We start from the raw sequence: 27,039 nt of genomic DNA, 5'->3' as shown, positions 1-27,039 counted from the left end.
TTGCGTGCATTCATTTTAATGCTTATGGATGTGCATATTTTTGCGTCTCTAAGGCAGAGGTTGTCTGTGCTGAGAATTACAACAAAGGGGAATGCACTTGATCTGTCATCATCTGCAGCGTGCGACTAGCCTGGCTAACATCTGCCTCAAGAGCAAGAAACTGATTAGACCTTACTGCCTGCGAGTGTCGAGTTTATATAAATGTAGATTTGCATATGCAAACATGCTTACACTTGTGCACCATCTCTTTTTCTCTTTTTTTTTTTCTCGTTCCTCTGTAAATTTATCCCTTCATTGACAATTACGTCCATATTTGCACTGAGGCGTATGCTCCTGTGTAACTCATCTGTGCTGCAGATTAATTTTTCAGAGCACAGGCAGCTCTGCCGCTGTCAGTAAGAGGAACAGGAGAAGGAGAAGGAGGAGGAGGAGGAGGAGGAGGAGGAAGAAGAGGAGGAGGGTTGCAGTCGTCTGGGTCTCGGGAAAGCTTGCCAGCTAGCACAGGTGGCGATTTGCCTGGATTCTGCCCAGGGAGAGGGGATGCACAGAAAAGGGGAGGAGGCAGGGGGGCAAAGAGGGAGACATCAGAACTACAACACTTAGATTTATATGATTGTTTAATTCAGTGATTCACAGCTTGATTCTTTATAATAGGTTTGTGTTTTTTTTAATGTGGAAACCACAGTAAAACCTTAATCCTGCCGCCTGAATTGGGCCTTGAAGACTCATATCATCAGTGCCAAGTTACTCCCCAGAATAGATGAATGAGGATTAATAAAATGCACGTGTGCCGCAAAGGATGAGTTTTGATGATATCTGTAAAGTGCAAAGGGCATTCAGAACTCAATAGTTAAAATGTTATAATCCTTATCTTATTCTGAAGTCATGAAATCCTCAATTTTACGCGACTAGCCACCGCCAAATGAACACATTTGTGCAGTGGTTTGGCTCTTCTAAGTATTTACTCCCATCTCTGAGATGCTGGCAGTGGGACTGGGTTGTTATTAAGAGTGCTTCATCTGGCTTTGTGATTACAGCTCTGACCAAGCTGACAGACTGCAACCCCACCAACAAACAGCATGCAAATGATTCTCACACGAGCATACATCTGTGCTGTGATACTGATATACATATAATTGTACTCTGTGCACACATATAGTTATATGTCCACTTAACAATATGCATCATGCACATGCTGCATGTGTGGGAGTGACACACAGGCACACAGTGCTATCACAATCGTGCCTCAATTTGTCACATAGTGCTGCACCATTAGAAATTTACACCTTGCACTTGACTCACTTCATGCAACCCAACTCATGCGCACGCTGTGCACTTTCACATGAAAACACTTCCTTCTTTCCTGTTTTTTCTTCCCGTTGAAAAACGAGAACCCTGCAGGGAGTGAAGTGGAAAGGCGGGGGAGAAGGGTGTAGGGTGGAGCATCTGGAATAACACTCACCCATCTCTCATATCACTGCTCTCCCTCTGATCTCCCTCCCACACACACACACACACACACACACACACACACACACACACACACACACACACACACACACACACACACACACACACACACACACACACACACACACACAATCATTTGCAATACCATATATCACCACCACCACTTCTGCTTCCTTGCTGCTCCTCTTTCCAGTGACATGAATGTGGGTGGTGGTCTTGAAGTACACCCCATCTAGTGTGTGTGTGTGTGTGTGTGTGTGTGTGTGTGTGTGTGTGTCAGAGCTGGTGCCATCATGGCTGGGACAGTAATGTGCTGGGGAGGGGGTTGCTGGCTGCTGTCTACCAGTGATCTACTGTACATCACCACTCACTCTACATACACAGGCGACTGACTTGGCTCTGCAAGTGCAAACTGTTGTCTGTCTATTTTGACTTTTACAGTTAAAGGTCAGGTCTAAAATTTATGCTTAGTAGCTATGGAAAATGCAAATTCCTTCAGGAAATCTGAATATTTAATCAGCAACAAAATCAGTGGAGAAAACTGGAATAGAAAGCATGATTTTCAGGCTCATGTGCTGCCCTCTGTCCTATTACAGAGTTATTGTGTGAAAAGTGGTGCTGGACAAGAGTTTCAACATAATCTTGTGTTATAGTTTTTATTCAAGTAAAATTTATCTTAGTTGAATTGCTTAATAGGGCAAGGATTGTATACTTAAACTATAGTTAAAATATGTAAAGTAAATGTGCTTATTACTGTATGTGGAATGACACTTTTTTCAGAGTTATATAAATGATATTATTGGATCATAATTATAGATTTATATCTCTTTAATGTTGTAGCTGTTGATGATTTTGATCACCTATATTTTGCTCAGTAGCTTTAATAATACAATTAATCTGCAAAATAATAACTAATACTTTGAAAGAAATATTATGGAGGGTGAAGTGCAATAATTGCATTCAAATTACAGTTGAATAAAAGCTGAAAGCAGCACAACATGGAAATACTTAAAGTACAAGTAAACTGAACCTCAGTAAAATACTTGACTAAATGTACTCAACTTGATACTGCAGTCCAGTGGTTTTAGTAGTAGCCAGAAGCCAATAGGTGAGCAGAAAAACTAGAAAAGTGGTTCCAGTAATGAAGTCTGGACAGCAAGCTAACAGATAAACTAAAAAAAAAAAATGAGTATAGTAATAGCTTTGTTTAGCTAAATATTACTAATATGGTCAATTTGAAAACTAAAAGTAGTAATAAATAGCTAGCTAATGAGCTAAAGATAATCAATAGATGCTTAAACAGTAAAAGAAGAAATTGTTAATCATTTGCAATAGTTATGAATAAATAAACTAGTACAGGATAAATGTTTGAAATAGCTAAAAGTAACAAAATCACTTCTATTAATGTTGAAATTTATAATCAGCATGTGTTACCCCTCTGACACTGTACTTATGTGGAGGCATGAGACCAAATTCAAAGTCGTTTTTCTCAGTTTATATACACCAACATTTATTTGTATTTGGGACCGTGGGGCAAAAGCAGCCATTATGGTGGTGCTGAAGCAACTCACAACTGTTCATTTCAAAGAATGAAATTGCGACTCACTGTTATTTACTCATTACACAGGCTTCATGTAGTGAGAAATTAGCCTTAAATCTGTTGCTTGTTTTAAAATCCTAAGGCTTTGTGGATTACCCTCTGTCAATCAGCGGCAGCTGCATGTGTATGTGTGTGCATGTGCGAAGAGGGTAGACACTTAAAGTCTCTGCAGGCTATGTTCAGACTGTATCAATATGATTGACAGCAGTAATGGTGTGATAATTCCACACATCAGGCAACTGAAAAGCTTCATTTCACAGAGCGGTTTGGATAATCAGTGTCTGAAAAATAAACCAAGTTTTTTTTTTTTCTATTTGCGCCATCATTTTGCCTTTTCTTTTCCTCAGACTTACCCCTCCTGCATATTAAGCTTATTCTCTCTATTTCTGTCTTTCATTCATGCAGGATGAATGCCGTAACTTCATCAAGGTGCTGCTCAGCAGAAACGGAGGCTTGTTTCTGTGTGGAACCAACGCCTTCAACCCGCTATGTGCTAACTATACTGTAAGTAAAGCCATGTGATCACGCCTGCCTTACAGCTCTACCTGTAAGTGGTCGACCATCCATTAACTGATAAATAATGTCTATTTTTACAGAAAAGCAGTCTCACTCCTATAGCTCAATTAGCACATCTGTTCAGGTGAAAATGTACAGCTTCATTAGAGCTGTATGTGAAGCAGTTGAGTCAGTGTTCACTTCCTCCCCAGGAGTTATTTATCCTTGTTGTCAGGCAGTTCCAGTGCCTTGTTTTCCTGAGATACAACAGTTGTTATTTCTCGGTGGTTAAACTTTGTGGTCTGCCGAGCTTGTTATCATTGAGAGTCAGAGACAGAAAATCAAGAAGAACACAAAGAGGGGGAAAAGAGGAAGAGGAACATATTCACAGAGTAAGGCTGCTGAGACGTGACTTGTTGCAGTAAAGAGGGAAAAGCAATTCCACAGATGGAGGCAGAATTAAAAAAGATGCCAGGGTTCACGCTACAACTGTAAGCACTGACTAGTCTGACTCAGACACATAGCCAAAATGTTTTCTGAATATTTCTCCTACTCTGTCCCACAACACATTTGTCAGACTCTGAAGGTTTGTATCCATCAAGCAGCAAGTCGCCAGAATCCTCCACCGTGCAGTGAGCGTGCTCCACTTCCTAGCCTATCCCTGTCTCGCTCAATTACAGTAACAATTTTAAACTTGCAGAAGAAAAAAGCTACACATAAATATTAATCATCGGCTGGGGTGATTTCACATCATTCTGCGGTGATATTAAACGAGGAATGAAGGCAGTTGAGTTGGAGGGAGAAAGAGAGAGAGGGAAAAAAAAATCCTTTCACTATCAAAGGCTTTTTCAGATAAGTGTTATTTTCAGTCTCTCACATTTCAAACACAGTGCAACAGTGGAACACTGAGACATACTTGCCCCATTATCTGTCAGCCACTAATGACATTCTACAACAGCGTATACCTCACCTGTCTCTGCCTGATAGGCTGTCATTTTCTCGGGGGACTAGTTAGTGATGCTAGCTACTGTTTTATTTATAGCAGGGTTTTAATGAAATGACACCTATAAATTATTTCATTTTCAACTGCGGATGAGAACTGAAGTGTTCAAAAATCTGCTGTTCTCCTGAAATAGTTGCTTGAGGCGACCTTTAAATGGTTTATGTTTGTGTAATTGATAGTGAAAGAATAACAGAGATTTCATTATATGAGCTGCCAATTTTATTGAAATTTTAACTTGGCTTTATGTGGATGTATGGATCACTCTGTGTGTGTGTGTGTGTGTGTGTGTGTGTGTGTGTGTGTGTATGTATTATTTATGGATGAAAATGGGACTCTCTTGTTGTTTGCTGCTGTGCCTAATTGCCTCCAGTGAATCATTAGTTTGCACTTATTTTAACACTCCCTAATTGCCATTCTCTTGTGACTTGTTTTCATGATGCTGCTGTAAATGTATTCATATTGTTTGGAGTAGCTAGACTGATGCATGCATCTGTGTGTGTGTGTTTATGCATGTTTGATTTAACAGGGAGACACTCTGGAGATGGTAGGAGACACCGTCAGTGGGATGGCAAGATGTCCTTATGACCCCAAACATGCCAATGTAGCGCTGTTTGCAGGTAAGACACATCATGTTTTAGTCTTTACTTGGTCTCCTGCAGTTTGGCCATGCATACTATGTGCTGTCACACATTTGGGGATCACAGTAATGAAGGAGAAACTGTGCAGTGTCATCTTTTCTCTATCAAAATATATTTTTGTCCCTTGAGTTAAAAAAAAAAAGGAGTCACTGTGTTTCACTCAGTTTTATTCAGCTACTTTGTTTACCTCATCGTATTTAAATTCTTCACTAATAATCAATTCTGTGGCTATAAACAATTGGGAGCCATTACTGTTATTTGATATTAGCTGGGAGTAATTTTTTTTCTTTTCGCGTGGGAGTGTTGCAAAGTTGCAATTATGCTACTGCAATTAAATTGTTGACTGGTCGGTCATATCGTGTTTATGATGCAGCACATAATAGGTTACATTAACTCCAGCTTCACTGTTTGCAGTTATGATGATGCTTTGGCAGACTATCCACCTCACCAGCTGTTTCTGTGTGTGTGTGTGTGTGTGTGTGTGTATCAGAGGGGAATCTGTTTACGGCCACAGTCACAGACTTCCTGGCCATTGACGCTGTGCTCTACCGTAGCCTCGGGGACAGTCCTGCTCTGCGCACCGTGAAGCACGACTCCAAGTGGTTCAGAGGTACCTACATATGTCTGTGTCATTCTGTGTGTTTGCGAATGCTTTAATAGGGGGTGTGTGTGTGTTTGTGTGCCGTCAAGTGCAGTTATGTCGGCACAGGGCACTCAGCATCGTGCCTGCTGTTGATGTTAATGAGAGTCTGATGGTTGGAGTTTCTGTCCACATTACTTAGCAGCATGCAAGATCGATACATTTGTTGGTAGGACAGGTCCGAGTCAGCAGGCGGGCAGCTCCATGTTCAGGTAGCTGTACACAAAGCTGCCTCTTTCACAGAATCGGAATAATTGACATCACACAGCGTCTATCCAAAGGTTTATCCTCCACTGTCAGTAGATCAGAGTTTTACTGGAGTCTTACTGCATTCTTGGAAATTTTTACTGGCTGTGGGCGAGCTCATTTTAATTACTTTACATGCTACATGCTACCTTAATCTATGATAATATAGCAGAATTTATTAGTAGATTAATATAGTAATTCCTTACAAAAATACACTTATTGGAAAATAATCCATGAACCTAATAGTAGATTGTTACTTTTTTTTTTTAAACCCAAAAGGTTCTGATTGCACTGAGCTCACTGTATGCACTGCTGTGCCACCTCTTTGTTGCCAGCTGTCTGTATATGTCAGTCAAAAAGCTGCAGCTCCACCATAAATTATACTTGTGATCACAGAGTCATTGGTACTGTTGCTGCATTATGAAGTTTATTTAAAGAAAAAACTTTTACTGGTGGAAACACTGTCACTGTCATAATCTATGGTGCAGATGGGACTCCGATACAGACTTGGAATAAAAGTTAACAGGTTTATTTACAATGAAGCAAAGGCAAGATTTTGACAGCCGAAGGATTTCCAGTTAGCAAATCCAAGGCGCCAATACAGACAGGTCCACAGATAAATCTCTCCACAGGGAAAACTCTCTGTCGGTAACTTGCTCAGAAGCAGTGCTGGATTCCTGTGCAGAAGAGAACAAACAGGTGAGGCAAAGGCACAGAGTAGCAGCAAGCAAACACTCTGATAGAAGGAGCCACTGTTTACATATTAACAATCAGGCATTAACTGAAGGTCTTCCTTCCTCTTAAATAGTACACAGCAAACTAGATGATTACCAACAGGTGAGTTCATTAATGCCAGGTATGCAAGGACTGGGTAGGACCTGCCCCTAAAACACAAGGTATGGTTAACTCAAACACCCAGACAGACAGAGGGAGAGGAGAGAGGGAAACTAAAGAGAGAATTCAGCAAGCACAGGAGGACTGGAGGACCATGACAATCACCGGAGCAAGTGGGCCTGACATACTTTTTTACAGACCCTGGAATTGATTATTTATTCACACACAAGCTCCTAAATTAATTTCACAGTTTGAATAGTTGCAAGTAAGACATTTGCACTGTATTTTCAGTGCTATTAAGTACCCCTGTTTCGTAAGGAGTCCCATGCACTTCCTGACCTTGACTTGAAGCTGACTTGTTTATGTACAGAGTGGAAATATCAGTGGAAACACTGTCATTGGACCGAGTGGGCCTGTGGCTTGCCAATCACCATGCCCGAGCCACTGGTCAAACGCTGACACAGGTTTTAGAAGATCCTGGGTGCACTGTACAGAGTGGAACTCATTTCTCGGAAACACGAGGGAGCCATAATGTGCTTATTGTTTACTGTGAAATCCCCTTTCACCATGTAATGAAATTAAGCATGGCTGCTTCCTCACTGCCCCCATGTTGCTCGGGTGTTGTGGGAATTAATGATGCATTTGCAAATGGAAATGCTGTTTTGCTATATGCTTTCTCATCTATATTTCATTAAACCTTCCCCCTCTCTGCACCACTCCTGTATTTTTTTGTCTTTCTTGCTTTTTTTTGTTTTCTAAGTTCTTATTTCTCTTACAACACAGAACCATATTTCGTCAGTGCTGTGGAGTGGGGACCTCACATCTACTTCTTCTTCAGAGAGATAGCCATGGAGTTCAATTACCTGGAGAAGGTAAAGAAGTCATTCTGGGGGGAAATATAGTCTCCTCTCCCGCTGAACTCTCTCACATTACCTTGAGGTCCATTCAGAGCCTCTTTTAAAAGGGACTGTAGAGGAATGTGTGACTTTATCATTAGAATATAACCATGAAAGGAGCTGCAGGCCTAATATCTCTCTGTTACAATTATTTGAATGTCAATATAAACTCATTTTCACACAACTACACTGACCTTTCATCCCTGTATTTGTTTATGTGCATAGCTAATACAACAAATCACATTATGGGCAACAGGTGTCTGTATTAACCTGAGAAAAAGTGTTCTATTTTATATTGACTCTGTATATTTCCCTGCCCTTACCAGAGCAGTAGATGCATCTTTATTTTTAAAATAAAAATAAAAATAAACCTGTTTCTTTATAAATGAATTCACATTTGGGGAGAAGTGTTTGCAAAAGGTCCCTGGCTGCGACATGTTTACAGAGAGCAGAGTAAATTGATACTTAAGCAGCATCAGTATTGTGTGTTCAAAGAAGCAATTCTGAGATGCACTGACATTTTCATGAATAATTGATATTAGATTTAGCATTATAAAACAATGATCTGTCAAAAAAGGGTTTCCACATTGCAAATAGCACGCAAATGACTCTTTAGAGCTCACCCTGGAGTTAAAAAGAGCTTTTTAATATGCAGTTTTCAAGATGAAACACAAACCTCCAGAAATATTATCCAACTCCCCAGCTTATCATAAAAGTTATATGTGAGCTGTGCTCATGCTACGCTTCGAGTGTCATATTCTGTGCTTACATATGCCTGATAACTCACAGGTGGTGGTGTCGCGTGTGGCCCGAGTATGTAAGCGGGATCAAGGCGGGTCACAGCGTGTCCTGGAGAAGCAGTGGACATCGTTCTTAAAGGCCCGTCTCAACTGCTCTGTGCCCGGTGATTCCCACTTCTACTTTAATCTGCTCCATTCCACCAGCCCCATCATCAGGATGCACGGCAGGGACATCATCCTGGGGGTCTTCTCCACACCAGCTAACAGGTACGATGCACAAACATGACGCTGTCTCTCAGGTACATGCATACACATACAAACACACGCACAAGGAGACTTAGGATCACTGAACCCTGACAAGTTTCTTCATGTATAAAGAGTGTGGACTATAAATTTGAGAAGTTAAGCCAGTGCTGATCTGCATTCTTTCAGATGGCCAGCATGAGATGACTCCTCTGGTTATAAAAAGTCCAATTATACAGTCCTGACTTGATTCTTGATGAGCTTATGGTATCAATTGCAAGTTTGAAGTCTTACTGAATTATAGCACAGTGTTCATTTAATAAATTGTGCTCTCTATTAGAGCCACAAAGGATTGCACACATGTAAGTGGACAATTTCTTTGTCCAAAATGGTGAAAATGCTGAGGCTGAGGTTTTACAAACCGGGGGATGATGTCACGGTCTCACTGTTGATCTTTTATATTCAGTATATGGTTGTGTTTCAGAGTCCTGTCAAATAATTTACATACCCATTTATCAACGCTGCCACCTATGTCAATTAATTACTTTTATCTTTTTTAACTTTACCTATTTTATTACACTGTACTGTATTTAGCTATGTTTAGCAACTGAACTTTTGCCATTAACTGTATCTTTTTTTTGTGCAGTTGCCAAAGTAACTTGCATGCATTACTCAACCTGTGATGTTCAGGTGTTATAGGTAACTCAACACTGAGTTTGAGTTGTTTTCAAGCCACCTCTCAAATTACTGCTTATATTCCCTCATATTCACAGCAGAACCTCACAGCAAATCACTTCTGTAGGTCACACAACCTGTCTGCCTTTAACTGCATTTTTTGCATTTCTTTATAGGTTGTTTATAAATGGGTGACTCAAGCGGGGTGTCTCCATCCTGTCCTCTGTCTCACTCCTACTCAGAGTGTTTTAGAAGAGATGCACATCTTTTTAGAAACGCATCTTTACATCCTTCCCATGGAGACAGAGATAGATGCCTGGTGTGAAGCCACACTCACATGGGTCACCTTGGAGTTTTAGTGCGCCACCATTGTTTGTTTCTTCACTGACAAAGTCAGAAAGAGAAAGGCTTCCTACAAGTTGAGCAGAGCTTCAGAAAAATGAAAGTGCCTGTGTTGGGGTGCAGAGGTCAGGATTGTGGAGTACAGAGTAATTTAAGACACATGGAATACTTTCATGGAGGACAAAAGGATGATTTGTTGAAAGACGCGATTAAACTGAAAAACGCTGAGAGGAGGGAAGAGGAGAGATGTTGCACAGTAAGTGGGGGATTACTGGAGACTGAGGGCATTTGCAGAGCCAAAGGCAACACAAACAGTGAACCAGAAAAAGTGAAAAACAGATGAAAGAAGTGAAAGAAAATGTAGGTTGGTGGTGTAATGTATACAGCTGACTCAATTTAATGATGTGTCTTCTTGGCAGTTTTTTTTTTTTTTTTATCCTTGTGGGTTTTTTTTTTAATCGCTTTCCTCATACAGTTACAGTAATCTGCTTATCATGCTTCGTTTGAAGATGCTTACACAGAGCACTTTGATGCTGTTTTTCTCACCATAGTAAGATGTCATCTTAAAACTAACTCTAAGACTAAATTGCTCTGAATGTTTGCATTCTCCAAGTAGCAGAGGGATAAAAGTCTGTGACTTTGCTTCACTATATTGCAGTCTAAGTGGCTCATTTTATAGAGAAGTATTCAGTATAGTTTTTCTGTGATGGCCCACTCATGTTACACTGCCTCAGTGGCCTGGATTCTACTTTGCTGTGTCTGGTAGTGCAAGCACTTTAAAGCACACACTTAGACATGCTATTGAATGCCTCCTTTTTGGTGTGATAGCAATGCAACCTCTCACTATAATGCCACCAGCAGACTAACTGCCATCAATCAGTGGTCCCATTATATGAACATCTTTATTTTTTAGAATATAATAAGGCTCTGTACCAGTGGGTGCGGGAGGTGCACAGTAGGACAAGCACAGAAGAGACAAATACATTTGAAAGGGAAAAGATAAAGAGGGGAATAAAGAGGAGAAGAGACGGATGAGAAACTCAAGGACGAGGAAGTCAATAATGGACACGTGCATTCCCCGCTCTCCGAGATCTAAAATTGTTTCATCAGCTGCATCTTATCTGCGTGTTTGGAAGGGCACTGCTGTGAGAGGGGGCCACTGCCTGCAGAGACAGATGGATGCTTTATACACACACACTTTCATACACAAACACACACATTCGAAAACAGTTACAATGGTTCCCAGATAACAGCATTTACAGCTCACCAAAGAAGCGAACCAGCTGAATACACACACACACACACACACACACACACACACACACACACACACACACACACACACACACACACACACACACACACACACACTCACACACACACACACACCTGCCTGTGCAACCTGCCGCTGGGTCCTGTTTTAAATAACTGCCAGCCAAGACAGAGAGAAAAGGAGGTTTAGATGGACAGATAAAGAGATCTGTGATGGAAGAAAATAAACACAAAGAGATCCGGAGAATGTGTGAGGTGATCTAAAAAAAAAAAAAACTCCCACTGGCCCCTGTGTGGCCCACTGCGCCACACTGGCCAAGTGCTTGCCAGACAAATTACTTTGGCTGGCAGCTTGCAGTGAAAACAGCATGAAGAAGGACCTGGGAGTGGAGGAAAGAGCTATTCTCTCCTGCTATTTGGCCTTCTGCAGCATAGTATGGGAATGAAGTCAAGGTTTTACTGTCTCCCCTGGACACTGAGAAGTTAGTCATCTCCACCTGTGTGCCACATACTCCTGGAGTCATTTTACAGCCACGTTTCAGCTCCTCAAATGTTTTGGAGTTGCATTTGTGGGATCATTTGGTCTCTGCTTCCAGCTTATAACATCTCCCCAGGTTGTCATTTTCTTTGTCAATCCACCACCGAAGCTCAGGGTAATTTCTCTCCAACAGTCATGAAAGAAGAGCCCAGGTTTCCTGCTGACTGCCTCCTGCACTCATACTCCTGATGCGCAAGAGGTCAAGGAAACCTCGCCAGCTACATCAAACTTAAGAGAGAGTGTCAAATATAGGGCCATTCTGGTATAAGTATTTTCTGGTTTATATAATAAATTATATATATTTAAAAGAAAAGGGGTTGCAGGATGTCAAACTGAAGACTTATCTGGGGCTGGTGATGAAAACAAACATTCTCATTATTTATTTTTTTATTTTTTGTTATTTTTTCCAGCTAAAAATGTCTGTTTCTTCTGGAATAGACTGACATGAGCTCATTAGTTTTGTTGTAGCCACCCATCAGTGCAAGGAAAAATTTAATGCAAAATAACATCAGTCTTGTGCATCCTGAGAGTGGGAAGCCATGTTTGTTTTTGGTTGTAAAAACATCCCAGTGGTCAGACAACGGGATGCCCCTGTGGGAAAACACAGTGGAAGAGGGGAAATGAGGAGGACAAGGAGCAGGAGGAGAACAGGTTTACGATGCCAGGATGCACAGCTGTGCAAGTTAGACCCCCTGGGTCTGCAAGCAGAGTAGACACAAGAATACGTAATAAGGCAGCTAGCTAGTTCTTGAGAAATGGGTATTGGATAGGAACACTGCATATAGTTGACAGCGGAGCCACAGCATGAGAAAAAACAGAGTTGTAACAGCAGCGTTAGCTAGTCCAAATACGCCACAGCAGTTAGGTTAGAGAGAAAACAAACAAACCCGTAGGGACATCGAGGAAAGATCAAGGGATGGTATGAAAAACATCATGAACTGTAAAAAGGAGATTAGGCAGGATATTTCTGTGTGAGTAAATTAAAATGAGAAATTGAGGCCCTGTCTTGCAGTAACCCTGTGATAGATTGACTCCTCTTACCCAATGACAGTCCCTCAATTTCAATCATAAAGTTCAGAAAAGTGCAAACTTGAGGTTCTGCACAGTTATACCAGACTGTAGAAATGCTACATGTACAGGTTACAGATTTTTTTTTTTTGATTTATGTATTTATTTTTTACCAAAATCATTCATCTGTATTATATTGGAACAGAAATGATATAACCCTGATGTGACTGATATGGGAGATCTATATCTGTGTATTTCTTCCAAATGTGTATGAGTAAAACCACTAATTAAATGACTGATTTTCCCACTGACTTCCACCATCTTCTCCCTTTCCTTCCTGCATAATTCTGGCATCATGTGTCCATTAAGACCATGCTACAGTATTTCAAGCTGTCAGTGAGTTTGTTAAACAGTGAGGAAGCGCTTCAGACTCCAGAAGTCCTCTCAGACAAACATCACGTGCATCTATGCAGCCTTGACAGACTGCCAGTCAACACCAGAGAAAAAAAAAGAAAAAAAGACAAATTCCAGCAGACAGAAGGGAAGAGAGAGACAGTAAACAAAGGAAAAGTAGTCTCAAGTGTGAAGGGTGACTAGGAAAATTATAGAAAATGAATTTTGCGTACAAGAAAAAAACACAGCCTTAAAAATAAGCCTGAGAATAATTAATTCTGTGAGAAAAACAGCCCAAGGCTTTTTGGCTTACTTCTGTTAGACACCGAGCCCTACACAGGCCAAACCCAGTGACCTGCAGCGAAAGAGAAAAATAGAGCTGGGGGCTGGAGGGGTGGGTGAAGGTAGAGAAAAGAAGCCAAGCTGGCAATGGTGCAAAGCTGGCAGACACGTCAAACATAACATCTGGTGCCTGCAGGCCTTAGAGAGACGCCGTATCGTCCACAGATACACCTGCAGCTCCGCCGTGCTGGCTAGGGTTGAGTCACATCCCTGCCTATGAATGATAAGTACTGAGGGAGACGGCGTGACCTGATCAAATGGCACATCAGGAGAGCACGGCTCCCTACTGCAACCAAAATCCAGCCTTCAGGCACTGCCTTTCCAAACAAACACTGTAGCTTTCAAAGGGGCACTCAACAGAAACACCTCTCAGCTTGATACAGAATCCTGGGGGCAAGCTTCACAGACCCTCAATTCACCAGCTGGACAATTACTTTTGAAGAAAGAGTGAAAGAAGGAAATAAACAGATGGGATTTGTGTTGGTTCATGTAGCAGCAGGTTGCAGGTGACTCAGTCTCAGGTTTTTTGTTTTTTTTTTAATGTGTGTGTATCTCTAAGGTATTAATACTGAGTCATTGCTCTCACACCATGCACACCATTAGTCATTGATGAGGACACATTCGGAGCAGAGACTTCAGTCTGGGAGCAGGAAGCATGGGATGCTTTTTTAAAAACTCATCTCTTATCTCATCCTGACACTGCTCTTTTTGTTTCTTTGTCTCTGTGGTCAAAGCACAAAAATGTAGACTCAGAAGGGAGTCTGACTTTGTGTGAATGCATCTCTATTTGTTGGTTTTGTCAGTGTGTATTTACTTGTGTTGGGGGAGAGCATGGGGGTGGGCCACAAACACTTCTCAGAACAGATGTTCTGCTCCCTATTGCTGGGTCCATGAGTAGTTAAACAACCTCCAAAGAGCACCGGGCTTTTTACTGTAACATTTTGTTGGGTTTCATTCCCTTTACGAGAATCTTCTTCCCCCTTTGTGAAAGAAAAAAAAAATTCAGTGACTCACTTCCTGTTTGGTTTATATTCCAGGAATTCCAGCCAAGATCTTTTCATGGGCCTAATCTAGCTGTTGCATCCGCTGCATATCTATTCTTTGGCCACAGAGTTGACAACGTCTATCTTACCCTGCTTTTCTTTTCATCTCAGTAGTAATTTCCTTTGTGTTCCAGTAATAGATGTCAAAATATGAACAGCCCATATCCAATTTGTCATCTTTGCTGGGTGTCTGTCCCTTTCTCTTGTCACAGTTGACTTTCTATATTTTAACTTTTTTTCCTATTTCAAGTTTCACACAGTCTATTTTTCAGTCAAGCTATAATCTACCTTATCTTCTCTTTTCCGTCAATTATTCTTTCCGCACCCTTGTTGGAAAGTAAAGCCTGCTGACATTGAGCCATTTTGTGTCTGTTCTAAGTGTTTTTATCAATCGCCAGTTTCTGTCTCGCCCTGTCTCTGCCTCACCATCCCTTTTCTGTCTCTGTAGTATTCCAGGTTCGGCGGTGTGTGCCTTTGACATGGAGCAGCTGGCTGCTGTGTTTGATGGAAGGTTTAAGGAGCAGAAATCACCAGAGTCTATTTGGACGCCTGTTCCAGATGAAGTCATCCCAAAACCAAGGTGCAGATGGCAGTAATCAATTTGCGCACCTGCGTTCGAGTTGTTATCGAAGAACTATCAAGGGAAAAAAAGCAGTATTGTGAAGTTTTGTTTTGAAGTCAAAGTTAGCTGTAATACTGCTTCAGAAAATGTGTTTTGCAGGTTGTCGTTCATGGTTAGGATTTCATGCCCAAAGGGCAAATAGACAATGCAAAATATCATGAGTAAATTTGACTCATGGGTATTTCTGTCAGGAACACTTTGAAAAGAAGAGGATTGTTATTCCATCTGCAGTAAATTATGTTTGGCAGTATGGTTTTGTTCTTCACACACATAAAAAGCCTGAGATGGGGGCAGCAAAAAAAACAAAAAAAACCCCCAAACATAGACCAGAGCAGTAAAAACGGAATAGCTGGGGTTTAGCTGACAGGGTTTCAAAGTGGCTTGCAGAGATGGCAGCAACTGTAGGCAGGAGAAAGCAGCTTAAATTGTGCAGTCTTTATGAGATTGGCCAATAAGATGCACAGAAGGGTACCAGATAAGCCTTCAGCTGATGTGAGCTGGCATTAAGAGCCGCTGTTATTGTGGGTTGAGCTTGACTCCTTGGCCTGCATGAAGTAAAGTTATGGATGTGTTTTTTTTTTTATTTTTTATATGCTTAAATAATTAGGAAAAACAAGAATATGGTTATACACACTGAAGTAGAAAAATCCCTTATCACAAGGATAAAGCTTGTTGCCCTCCAATCTATGTCTTGTGCTCATGAATATCTGTCACTTTACTTACATTTAATATGTCAGATCCTTTTAACTAAATCAAATCAAGTCTCTTTTTGAAAAAAAGAGGATATCAGTCTGAGTGTGAGACACTCAGACTGTCTAGACTGCTTAATTATATAATACTGTCTTTACTAAGGATGGATTCAGAAACATTATATACTTTGTGCTTAACATGCTTAATCTTATTTTTCCCCAGACCCGGTGGTTGTGCCGTTCAAGGATCCAAGTTTAATTCCTCCAACTCTTTCCCTGATGAGATGTTAAATTTTGTGAAGACCCACCCTCTGATGGATGAAGCAGTCCCATCACTTGGACAAAGACCCTGGATAGTGAGAACCATGGTCAGGTGAGGCTGAACTCAGAGCAGCGGTTAAAGCATTGTGATCGTATATTACTCACTATGTTCTAAAAGAGTCACAATGCAAAAATATGTCTATTTTTGACATCATTATTTAATAGCTGGAAATTGTCCATATGTAGAATAACAATTCAAAGCCTTCATTTTTCCAGCTATTCAGTGTTCATTTGTAGCAGCTACAACAAGATAAAACCATCCTGCTGTTATACTCAAGACTGTTTGTTTTGTAACCAAAATTCAAAACAAATTAACACTTAGAGTTGACATTAATTGAGCCTCAGCATTTCAAATCACAGTGCTTAATTACAGGAGATGCCATGTGTATGAGACCTGAAATGGTCTGTAACCCTGTATATTTACATTAGCTCCTCCTTTTGTTGAAGTTATGCTGGTTTGGTGTTGAAGCTTGTGGTAGCGGGCTAGCAGCTGTGGCCCATCAAGTCCCACATAAATACTTGTGTCTCCCCCGCCACCTCCCTCTCTCTACTATCTACCGTATGGAGTCTTCCCGCCACCAGGGGATTATGGGAACTGGGTGTACGACGAATATTAAACACCCGACACAGCATGGCTTCTATTCTCATCTACTCACTCACACACAGAGAACACTGTGTAGATCAGCACCAGCCTGCTATTGTCCTAGGACAAACCCATTTACTTGACAAATATTATTAATGTCTGAAACGTCTGGTGTAATTAGTTTATTATGCAAATTTGATGAGTAGTTTCTTCTCTGAGGAATTCGTATCATTTTGCAGTGACTCAAGTGAAAATGGCATATTATGATTTAAATTCACACTAAGCCATACTTTACATCTAAACCAATAATTTGTAATGCATTTAAATCATAAACTTGCCTCCAGGAGCTACTTTGTGGAAGTAAAAGTCCCAAATGAGCTGCACGGCACTGTGGCATTAATACAGTGCTCTGTTCCTCCTGCGGTTCAGGTACCAGCTGAATAAGATTGTGGTGGATACCGAGGCTGGGCCCTACAGAAACCGCACCATCCTGTTCCTCGGTTCAAGCAGAGGAACCATCCTCAAGTTTCTCATCATGCCCAACCAGGACAACACAGTTACCAACAGCAATATCTTCCTGGAAGAACTGGAGGGATTCAACCCTGATAAGTAAGACAATAAAACAAACCGTGAGCTGATTAAGAAATGTGCATGCATTTTGGACTCTTTAATGACTAAGATATTCTTTTAAGAGTCCAAAATGTGCATGCATTTTGGACTCTTAAAAGAATATCTTAGTCATTTTTTGAATGTAGATTAGAAGAATGTTATGTCTGTTTGTTTGGTATAAAGCAACAGCGTGGAGACTGTTAGCTGGTCTCTGTCAAAAGGTTAAACAAAACAAACACCTTTTCCCACACAAGTGCATATAAGTGTAAATGGGCATCACATGGACTGCATCAGCTTTAAAGTTGCTGTTTTCATTTGTTTCTCTATGTGAAGATAGCCTAACTACTTGCAGGCTATGGGCTTTGCATTGTTATATAGACATAAAAGCAGTATCAATTTTCTAAGCTAAGAATTTCTTTACTATTTCTTTAAGGCACAAACCTGGGTAGTAGGAGAGCTTGGTGTGAAATAGCTCGCGGATGGATGAGACGGGCCCAGGCCAAGAAGGGGTTAAGTGACATCTAGCTTTGATGTATTTACAGTGAGGGGAGCTGGGGATGTGATGTGCCTCTTAGAAAAAGAGGCGCTGCAAGGGGAGAAAAAAAAAAAAGCATATGTCCTGAAAACATAGCGCGTCCTGTATCATGCAGAACACCTCACCTATTTCTTGTGTGATGTACCTGCTTGTGGCAGATGTGAGAAGATGAAACGGCATGCAGAGAGTAGAAATCAGGCAAACAGAAAACAAGGTTAATGTTCGTTATCAAGAAATCTCAACATGCTCTAATGAGCCTGAGAAGAACAGCATTAGTGGGAAAACATCAGAAAGTAATGAAATGATGATAAAATCACATTATCTTTAATCTTGACCAAAGTTACAGATTGTCAGGAAAATTGACCCCTTATCTTCAGTCTGTAGCTAAATCATGTTTAATATCTGGATCTTGGCAAAAGATTGGAATAGATGGGGCTTCTTGATCCTTTCTAATTAGCATTTTACATGAGGCACGCAGCTTTGAGCCTCCTCTGAATGCCCATCATTACGTAATGAGCACAGGGTACAATAGCCTTTCAGTCTTCTTTTTGTTCTTTGTTGAGATGGTGGATGACTCTGGGGTGGGAGGGAGAGGGGGTAGGAAATTGCCACACAGATGCAAGCAGATTTGGGTGGTGATTATCTTTTACCAAGGCTAATTAGAGTCATTTAAAAACAGAGTACATGTTTCTAAACACTAGTTTTCTGTTTTAGCTAATTGTGCTCTCTGATATATGCCTTTCTTTTCTGTAATATGTGGAAATAAACTATTTTTCTTTGAACCAACAGACTGGCAACGCAATCCAGTCTACTTACATTATACTGTTTCACTTATTCATATATCTACTACTCGCTTTTCTTTTTCCATCTCCTCCCAAACACCAATTTCTGTCAGATGTGACAAAATGTGGGCCAGAGATGATGGCAAGCGAAATGAAGGAGCCATGTGAATAAGCTTATGTGGACTGGAGTCAGTGTGTGAGGGGTAATTTGGTGTGCATGGTGAGCTCACCAGGTGGTCAGTGCCCATCCAGCTTTCACAGCAGGCACCCAGCTAATCAGGAGAAAGAGCATAACCACGTCTTTTTTTTTTTTTTGCTTTTTTTGCTCCAGGCCAGGCTGCCTGCAGACTCACCTTATACCCATAGACAAATGGAAAAAAGAAAAAACAGGGCCCACAGAAACAGGGCAGCTAACATAGTTTTCACTTAAGAAGTCATCACAGAAAGAAATTACTGACCTGTGATAGGTTGGCTTCCACAGTGAACCAAGCAATCACCTGAAATCACCTCTTGGGTTTTCTTCCCCATCCTAATGTCTTTACCAGACTTTTTTTTTTGCCTTTTTCCTACATTTGTGAGTTGTATACTCTCACGTTTTTTTTTTTTTTTTTGGCGATATTGGCTCTGAAGAATTGACTCACAGCTTGGTCTTAGCAGAATGATAGATTCTTCTTAATGACTGTGGGCCCGCTGCAATGCTATTACCATAAACCATCCAGATACAACTCATGCATGAGTGCACATGTGCATAAAAAGGTATAAATCTGCTGCATGAGGGCAGGTTGGTGCCAGCTATCGTAGCTCTAAGTGCCAATTACATAAGATTCAGCTCCCGCTGCTGGTTTTGATGGCCAGCCGACCCCTCAAACTTCTACAATCAGCACTGTGCATTTTTTGGGTTGATACCGTAACATCAGGCTACACGGATGGCCTACTGCTGATTTCATTTTTATTATGGCTTTTATTTTTAAAGCTGTTTGTGTTTGGCTGTGTTTCACATTGAGTCATAAGGACATGAGGAATGTTTTTTTTCTCAGCTGTAAAGCTAAGAGGGAGGTCAGAGGTTTAATGTGCACTCTCGGCCTAGTAATTAAAATTTTGTAATACTGTTGTTTTTGTTGTTGTTTTATGTGTGCCTGCATCTGTGCATGTGCTTGTTGCAGGTGTGCTGAGGACTCTCCACAGGCCAGGCAGCTGTTATCTCTGACTCTAGACCGGGTGAGCCATACTCTGCTCCTCGCCTTCCCCTCCTGTGTGGTCAGAGTACCAGTGGCACGATGCCAGCTCTACTCCCGATGCATGAAGTAAGTCTCCAACAAAAACTGTTCACACAATAACAAAGAAGGGCAGTAGGGCGATGATAAGATGTTAGGTGACCCTTGAGGAACCATCTGGCCTTCACAAGTGTCCTTGTGAAGCTTGTCCAGCTGTAGCAGACCTGTCTTTTGCTGCAATTATTACACAGTATTACAACTTATAGCATCTGTCACTTTGCCCTTGAGCAAGATGGCAATCTGTTAAATGCGGCATAGTAAAATGAGTCAAATTTAAATAAAATAGGCCAGTAAATTGGCATAAAATCAAGTAAAAGCTTTTAGTGCAGTAAATTGAATTAAAAATAGTGGTGGATGGGTAGGGGTGTATTATTTTCTTGTTACTCTGTCATGTGCCTTATAATTTTACTTTATGGTACAGTAATAATAATAATTAGTGATAGTGCAATGCATGATATTTTAACTTCATAATGACTGTTGCTCAGAAGAGTAGTAATGATGTGAGCAACTTCTGCAGTAAAGCAGCAACATCCGGAGCGGAAAAACTAAGCCTACCTGCAGGTGGAAAACACTACAGTTCATCAGGCGACCGCTTGAGGCTAGCTCCAAAAATCCCATATAGGCTCCCATATCAAAATGCCTAATGGGTCAGTCACACTGAGGTAAAATAGGTCAGCAACCTCTTTGGGTTATCTAGGAAAAATCAGTAGTTGCATTTATTTATTTATTTTTGCGTTCAGCAACCGATTGCAAATAATTGCAGTGACCAAATGGTCGCCCAGATGTTGAGCTTGCACCATCCACATCCTCTGGGCAACCAATTATCTCACCTTGTGGAGGGCAACCTACCTTCAAACAACTGCAGTCTGACTCAGACTGCCTGAAACACTCCCAGACAGATTGGTGAAGGTTTGCAAATAATTGCCATCTAATTTATAAACACAGATTTCCAACACATTACAGTCAGTCTGAGTCAACCTGCACGGATAAGCGCAAATTACCTGCAATGCATCTCTTTGCAGTAGGGGACTTGACTCAGCTGGTTGGCATTTGGTTGTATTCTGGTTATATTCCTATATTAAAGCAAAGTTGCCAGGTGCCTATGTCAGTTGAATCAGTTGAATCACTGCCCTGAAGCAACTGTGTCACTATTTGTGGAGGAATTTCTACATTTCTGCTTCAGGTCTATGAGATTCTGGCTGGACTCTGAATGTAAGTAGTTAATGTAAATCTCTGTGTATGTGGACAGCAATGGATTTGAGATTTTCACAAGTTAATGGGTGTATTTTTACAAAGAGAATGCATGTAATTGTGAACTTGACTCCATTTAATTGCAAACTGATAGCACATCATCTTATTGCTGCACTAAATTTGCCTTAAAGATATCAATTCGCTACAAGTAGTTGCAGACCTGTTCCCCACCTTTGAAGCAACGACAATAAAAGCAATGAAACTGCAAGTTCATTTCATATGGTCCCCAAAATTCTGGTCGTGTCTCAGTCTCCAACTAGTGTTTTCATAGTGTGAATGTAGCATAACAGATAAGTGACAGATGGTTGCAGTCATACAGCAGACGTCACCTTAACTAATTTGAGTTACTGAACTGGTCTTGATACTCTTTGGAGTATTTTAATACATTTCTCTGGTAAATAATATGACTTGCTTTGTTATTAATTGTGCTAAAAGACCATCCGAGAAATCAGTGCTCAGTTTTTTTCCAGTGAGACAAATGTAAAGTCTGATTTGAATTATATTTTTGCACTAATTGTGAGTTCTTTGAGTCTGAGCATTGCATCCATACAGTGTACAGATAATCCTTGCAAAGCAAGCTTCGCACTCTTTGGCTGACAACCTAGTACCCAAATCTCTCCAAATATGCTCACCTACGGCTCCAAAAACCGCAGCTGGTGACAGCTGTGAAACCAAATTCAAGGCTTCAACAGAACAGTGTCACATCAAGGCTGCCACAATTTTCGATGAATTACCATCAGTACTTGATGTGATATTATGATATTATTCTGTTTCAAGTTAACATATTATTACTTCATCAATGCATATTAGATTAGCAGAATGAACAGTGAAGAAACTGAATTTCTGGAAACCTGACTGTGCTGTAATTAAACACAAAGATGCATTTATTCAAAGTAAGGTTGTCTAACCTGCATGTACCCACACAGTCACCAGACTGAAGAGAATCACTCTTTATGAGTCTAGTTGCCTGTGGCTGTGCCCCTTTAGGGTCCACTGACACAGTAACACACAGTAAGACTGGTACACACTCTGGTACATGAGGCATGCAGTGTGTTCACTGAACCAGGTGAGCCATACAAGCGTGTAATGCACATTAAGAAACCGCTCGCATGTTTTCTGAGGTGTGTACGGTGTGTGCATTTTTATTTTTGATGTGTGTATGAGAGTTAATTTTGTGTGTGCAAATAGGTTAAATATTTCTTAGTCATGCTTCAGTGGCTTCAAGTGTATTTTTTTTTTTTTTTTAACCTTTGAACGGTATTTTTGGGCACTTTGAATTTTTGCCCAGTATGATGACAGTTGATATGCAGATTCCTTTCCAACTGACTTTAATCCTGTTTGATATGCTTGCATTTTAAAATAAATTCCTTAGTATTTTATAGCAACAACTTTGCTTTCTGCTGTATACTGAGTATACAGCTGAATCATTTGATCTCATTTAACTCCAGATCATTAAAATCTTGAGCAACCCAACAGAATATCATTAAAACTGCATGACAAGTGTTTTACAGAGAAGTCTTTACTTGCTCGTCATTATAACAAGGCAGGTTTAAGACACTTTGTGCTTGCTTAATTTTGCAGACCCTGCAACTATGTCCATCTTTTATACCATCTATGGTCTGTCCTTAACTTTCATATCTTTGTTTCTGCTGTGCTGGTAGTTTGGTGAAAGGAAAACTGCTGGCTAGAGTCATACTGGAGATACAGTTGTTGTCAGAAGTTTATATACATTCATCACTGGTATGAATGTCATGGTAATTTTGTGCTTTTAATGATTTCTTTGAACTGTTCTTTTTCAAAATACAGTGTGCATCTTTAATAACTTTTAAAAAGCTGTCAAAGCACAATGCTACCATCACCATTCTTGACAGCTGGTACAGTGTTGTTAGGTTTGAAAGCCTCACCTTTACTCCTCCAAACATACCTCTTGTCATTGTGGCCAAATCTTGTCAAGTTAAAAGACATGGTAGACCACTTATTAAAAGATTTAAGTGAATGTGTGTATATATTTGATCCTGTGTATATATACCTTTGACTCTGTGTGGATTAAAGAAAATCCAAAATAAATCTGGATCAAAGGAATCATTAAAAACCCACAATTACCATGACATTCATGCCCATGATGAGAAAATGTAAGCGTCTGACCACGATTGTAGGTCAAAAGCTTACTGAGGAGATGGATCACTGGTTTCGTAACATGAAGGTTACGTAGCCTTTCCTGGCAGCAGATGTATTCATCTTTGGCAGAGTAACACTTCATTTACACAGGGCAAAATCTGATTCGCTCATACGCTTTCAAGATGGCACAATTCAATGGACTGTATAATTGTTAATATTATTATTATCTTATTGTCAGCAATAATAAACCCCAAATATGCCAAAAGGGTTTAGATAAATACTCTTTTCCCGACATATGATTTACATTATTGGCACTAGTTTTGTTTAAAACTTAAACAGCCTTTCAGAGTCTTTTTCAGTCGTCTTTGGCATTTGAGGAATGTTGCAGTGGTTTTGTCAGCATTACATTATCAGTGTAGCTGTGAGCAGGGGAGATTTGTTGCTGCACTCAAGGACATGGCATTTTATTTTTAGAGATCGAGTAAGCAATTTTTCAGAAAGTTTGACATTTGAACTTAACAGCCAAATAAACACACTCCCCCCTTCGCTGCTCCAAATTCATGGAAGTGCATTGCCAGGACAATGACATTTAGCGACTGAGTTAAGCTGACCAAAGGAGAAATGTTTCAGCCTCATAATGTGGATTGCTTTTTCTCATAGCTAAAACAAAAAGGTGATCATAATATAAAATGTCCTCAAAAGCATGCAAACACAGCATCTAAAATGCAATAGAGCAAAAAGTACCAAGTTGGTTTAGATTTTTAGAAAGTTTTGCCGTCCAGGGGAACCATTAAGGATGCCTTCTGTTCCCCCGGTGTAACCAAAGCCAGCACCTGCTGTGACCTCCTGCCAGCCACTACAAAAAATACTGGTGAGCTGCATTTTAAAAATCCTTTATGGAACCAGTCAGCAGCTTTATAGAGAAATATATATATATATATATATATATTAAAGTTTACTACGAGCACTTTGTAAACTCCCTGCACACTTTACTGACATCTGTTTCTTGTGCTGGCTCTCTCGATATACGCCTAATTATAGATAAAGCAAAAACATGTCCACAAATTAACCAAAACATTTTCAGAAATATTTTTTCCTCTCTGTGGCTATTCATGGACTGCTTTCCTGTGTGGAAGAATGTGCAGGGATTCACAGGGATGTCCTGTGCATGTAGTCTATGCTTTTGCACATGAATGAACTTCCCCTGTGGCTGGTTGGCTGGAATAGTGATGTGTGGGATGGTCCAAGTCACTTTGTTTTGTTCCCATTAAAAGAGCCAGGACTTTGTGTAGGCTATTTTTTTATTTTTTTTTCTCAGTGAACACACAGAGTGGACCACAAGGAGATATTTCCTGAATTGGAAGTGAATTATTCTGGCTGCCTTTACCGTGAAGGGAATTAGTAAAAATATCAAGTGAGTGATAGTGTTAACGTGTCTAATTTATGACTCATGTTTTCTGAAAGTCAAATTTAGAAGTAAAACCTCAGGCGATACTGATGCTGAGAATCAGTTTTTAAGAAAAACTTGGTGAACGTTGCTGTTGGAAAGCTCACATTTCTGCTGGGAATTCAGCAGTTTCCTGAAACTAGTTACAGGAAAAAGTCTTAAATTAAGGTCCTTTTACACATTATTTAACATCACAGTCTGAAAAATTTTGAAAGACTCTGTGGGGGGAAAAAGCTATTTAAGACAGTTTTATCAAACTGTCACCTATTTAAACATCAACAACTTTCAAGCTCGTTTCCTGCTCTTAGGAAGGAATTTGTCTGTCCTTTCTTACAGTGCTGTTGCTAGCTTGCCCACTATTGATTTAGTCAAAAATGACACATTATTTTGACACATTCAGTTTACTGAACAACATCAAACAAGTTTGACAATCTGTAAAATTTGAAGGTCATTGACTTCCAAGGAGATAGGAATCATCTAAAAAAATCCACACTGTCATTCTTAATTATCACTATTTGCACTTTATAGTGAGTAAGCAAATAGTAAGCAAAGCTAATCAGCAGATATTTTACGACAAGCCTTTGCAGCTTTTAGTTACTGTAAGAACAGTATAGGCTAATCCAGGGGCAAACCACCAAAAAAGATAAATTGAGTGATCACTAATCGAAGTTAGTTAATTGCAGTCTTTTTTTTATGTGTTAAATTTGTGATGTGCCCCTCAAGTTGTAGTTACACTCCAGGAAATCTTACAGTGAAGCTTCATTAGAGGTATACAGTGTAATGTGTTATATTTTCCAAAACAATATCCAAACCCATTTTTCTTTTTTCACTGTAACAGTGCATTTTATTAGAGACACCTGTCAGTGAGCTATATCCTCTTTGTTTCCCCCTAGTTTCAACAGCAGTGTTAGATGTTAGATTCAACTCATTGTCATTGTGCGCAAAAGGCTCACAACGAAATGATCGTTCCAGATCACTCATCCAGAGACGAGCATCTGCGGTCATGCAGCCAAAGACCGGCGCTACGTTAGGCAATGTGGTTTAAGTGTCTTGCCCAAGGACACAACGCAGCGCAGGGACAGAGGCTCGAACCTGCAACCTTCCGGCTGCAAGGCGAGCACCTACCCAGTGCATGCATATATATATATATATATATATATATATATATATATATATATATATATATATATATATATATATATATATATATATATATATATATATATATATAAAAAAAATCGAGTTGCATCATTGTTACCATCGTGTCATCTGTGGCTCCTCAGTTAGAAGGAAACTGAAATGAAATAGCCTAATGTAAATATACATGACTAATATGAATAACAGTGTCATACATTACCTCACCCATGTGACCCCTGCTTGAGTCACATTCCATAGATTGCTATCAGCTGCTTCATGACATTATCGATCTACATGTTTTGTTATTGTTTTGACTGGGAGACCCCCTTTAAGGCAGCAGTTGCACACAGTGCATTTAAGGGGACATAAGAAAAACCGAGAACCTTTGAGGTTCAAGTAATCAAATTATTTGTTTCCTTTTCTCTGCAGGAACTGCATCGCCTCCAGGGATCCTTACTGTGGCTGGACCAGAGGAAGCACCTGCTCTTTCCTCAGACCTGGAACCAGGTATGACATCTTTCTTTTTTTGTATTTACAGTGCTACAACGCACACTGCTCGGTTTTAGAGAACAAATTCTTTGACGCTCTGTAATTTTCTTTTTTTTCCTTTGCCTATCTTTATGTTTCCCTGAAGTTTAATGTGTGTTTTTTCCTTCAAATATTCTCTGATCTGCTGCTTTGATCCAACTTGTTTTGCTTTGAAGATTTTTTCTACTTTTATCACTCTTCTCAAGGTTATGTTTCTGACAGCAGACCACCCATGGAGATTTTGCCTTTTTTTTTAATTTTTAATCTAGTGTGGATGTCTTTGGTGTTTGTCTGCAATGATTTATATCTTTGAGTGGCCTCTAAGTAGCCCCTCACACATTTTGCTCCTTGTGTACATCACAGTCATCAGGTAGTGATCATAAAACATTATGCAGGTGTTTAACTGAGTGCAATATTTTTGCTTGTTTTTCTGTTGTTTAACACTCTGTGTTGCATGTGCACACACCCAGACAGAGTGTTATCTGCATGAATGTGCACGCTTGCCTGGATATCCTAATGTTAGCGCACATGCGCGTCATTGTGTGTATGCGTGAGTGTATCCGCAATCTCTTCTATTGAAATGCAGTGGTCTGTTTTGACAGCTCACCTCCAGTTGTGGCTGTTTCCTTCCAGTGAAATCAAATTTCTCTTTAGTCAAGCTGCCTATTGAATTAGGCCTTCAAACACAGGTGTAGTGCCAATTGAACAGGCAAGATGGGCCTTAA

General features: G+C 40.2%; 1 protein-coding gene across 1 annotated transcript in view; it reads left to right on the top strand.

Moving 5' to 3' along the window:
• The window catches only part of sema6bb (sema domain, transmembrane domain (TM), and cytoplasmic domain, (semaphorin) 6Bb), a 139,774-nt gene that overhangs the window by 77,887 nt on the left and 34,848 nt on the right, over positions 1 to 27,039 (top strand). The window contains exons 6-15 of the mRNA XM_030727710.1: positions 3,476 to 3,574; positions 5,095 to 5,185; positions 5,697 to 5,816; positions 7,710 to 7,798; positions 8,612 to 8,829; positions 14,867 to 14,998; positions 15,953 to 16,102; positions 17,063 to 17,242; positions 19,723 to 19,863; positions 26,216 to 26,293. Of these exons, the coding sequence (XP_030583570.1) occupies positions 3,476 to 3,574; positions 5,095 to 5,185; positions 5,697 to 5,816; positions 7,710 to 7,798; positions 8,612 to 8,829; positions 14,867 to 14,998; positions 15,953 to 16,102; positions 17,063 to 17,242; positions 19,723 to 19,863; positions 26,216 to 26,293 (1,298 nt within the window). The remainder of the gene's footprint in view (positions 1 to 3,475; positions 3,575 to 5,094; positions 5,186 to 5,696; positions 5,817 to 7,709; positions 7,799 to 8,611; positions 8,830 to 14,866; positions 14,999 to 15,952; positions 16,103 to 17,062; positions 17,243 to 19,722; positions 19,864 to 26,215; positions 26,294 to 27,039) is intronic.

The sequence above is a fragment of the Archocentrus centrarchus genome, chromosome 4, assembly GCF_007364275.1.
Source record: "Archocentrus centrarchus isolate MPI-CPG fArcCen1 chromosome 4, fArcCen1, whole genome shotgun sequence".
Taxonomy (NCBI): Eukaryota; Metazoa; Chordata; class Actinopteri; order Cichliformes; family Cichlidae; genus Archocentrus; species Archocentrus centrarchus.
The sequence above is the reverse complement of the archived record's forward strand: the minus strand, read 5'-3'. Positions and strand labels throughout refer to the sequence as shown.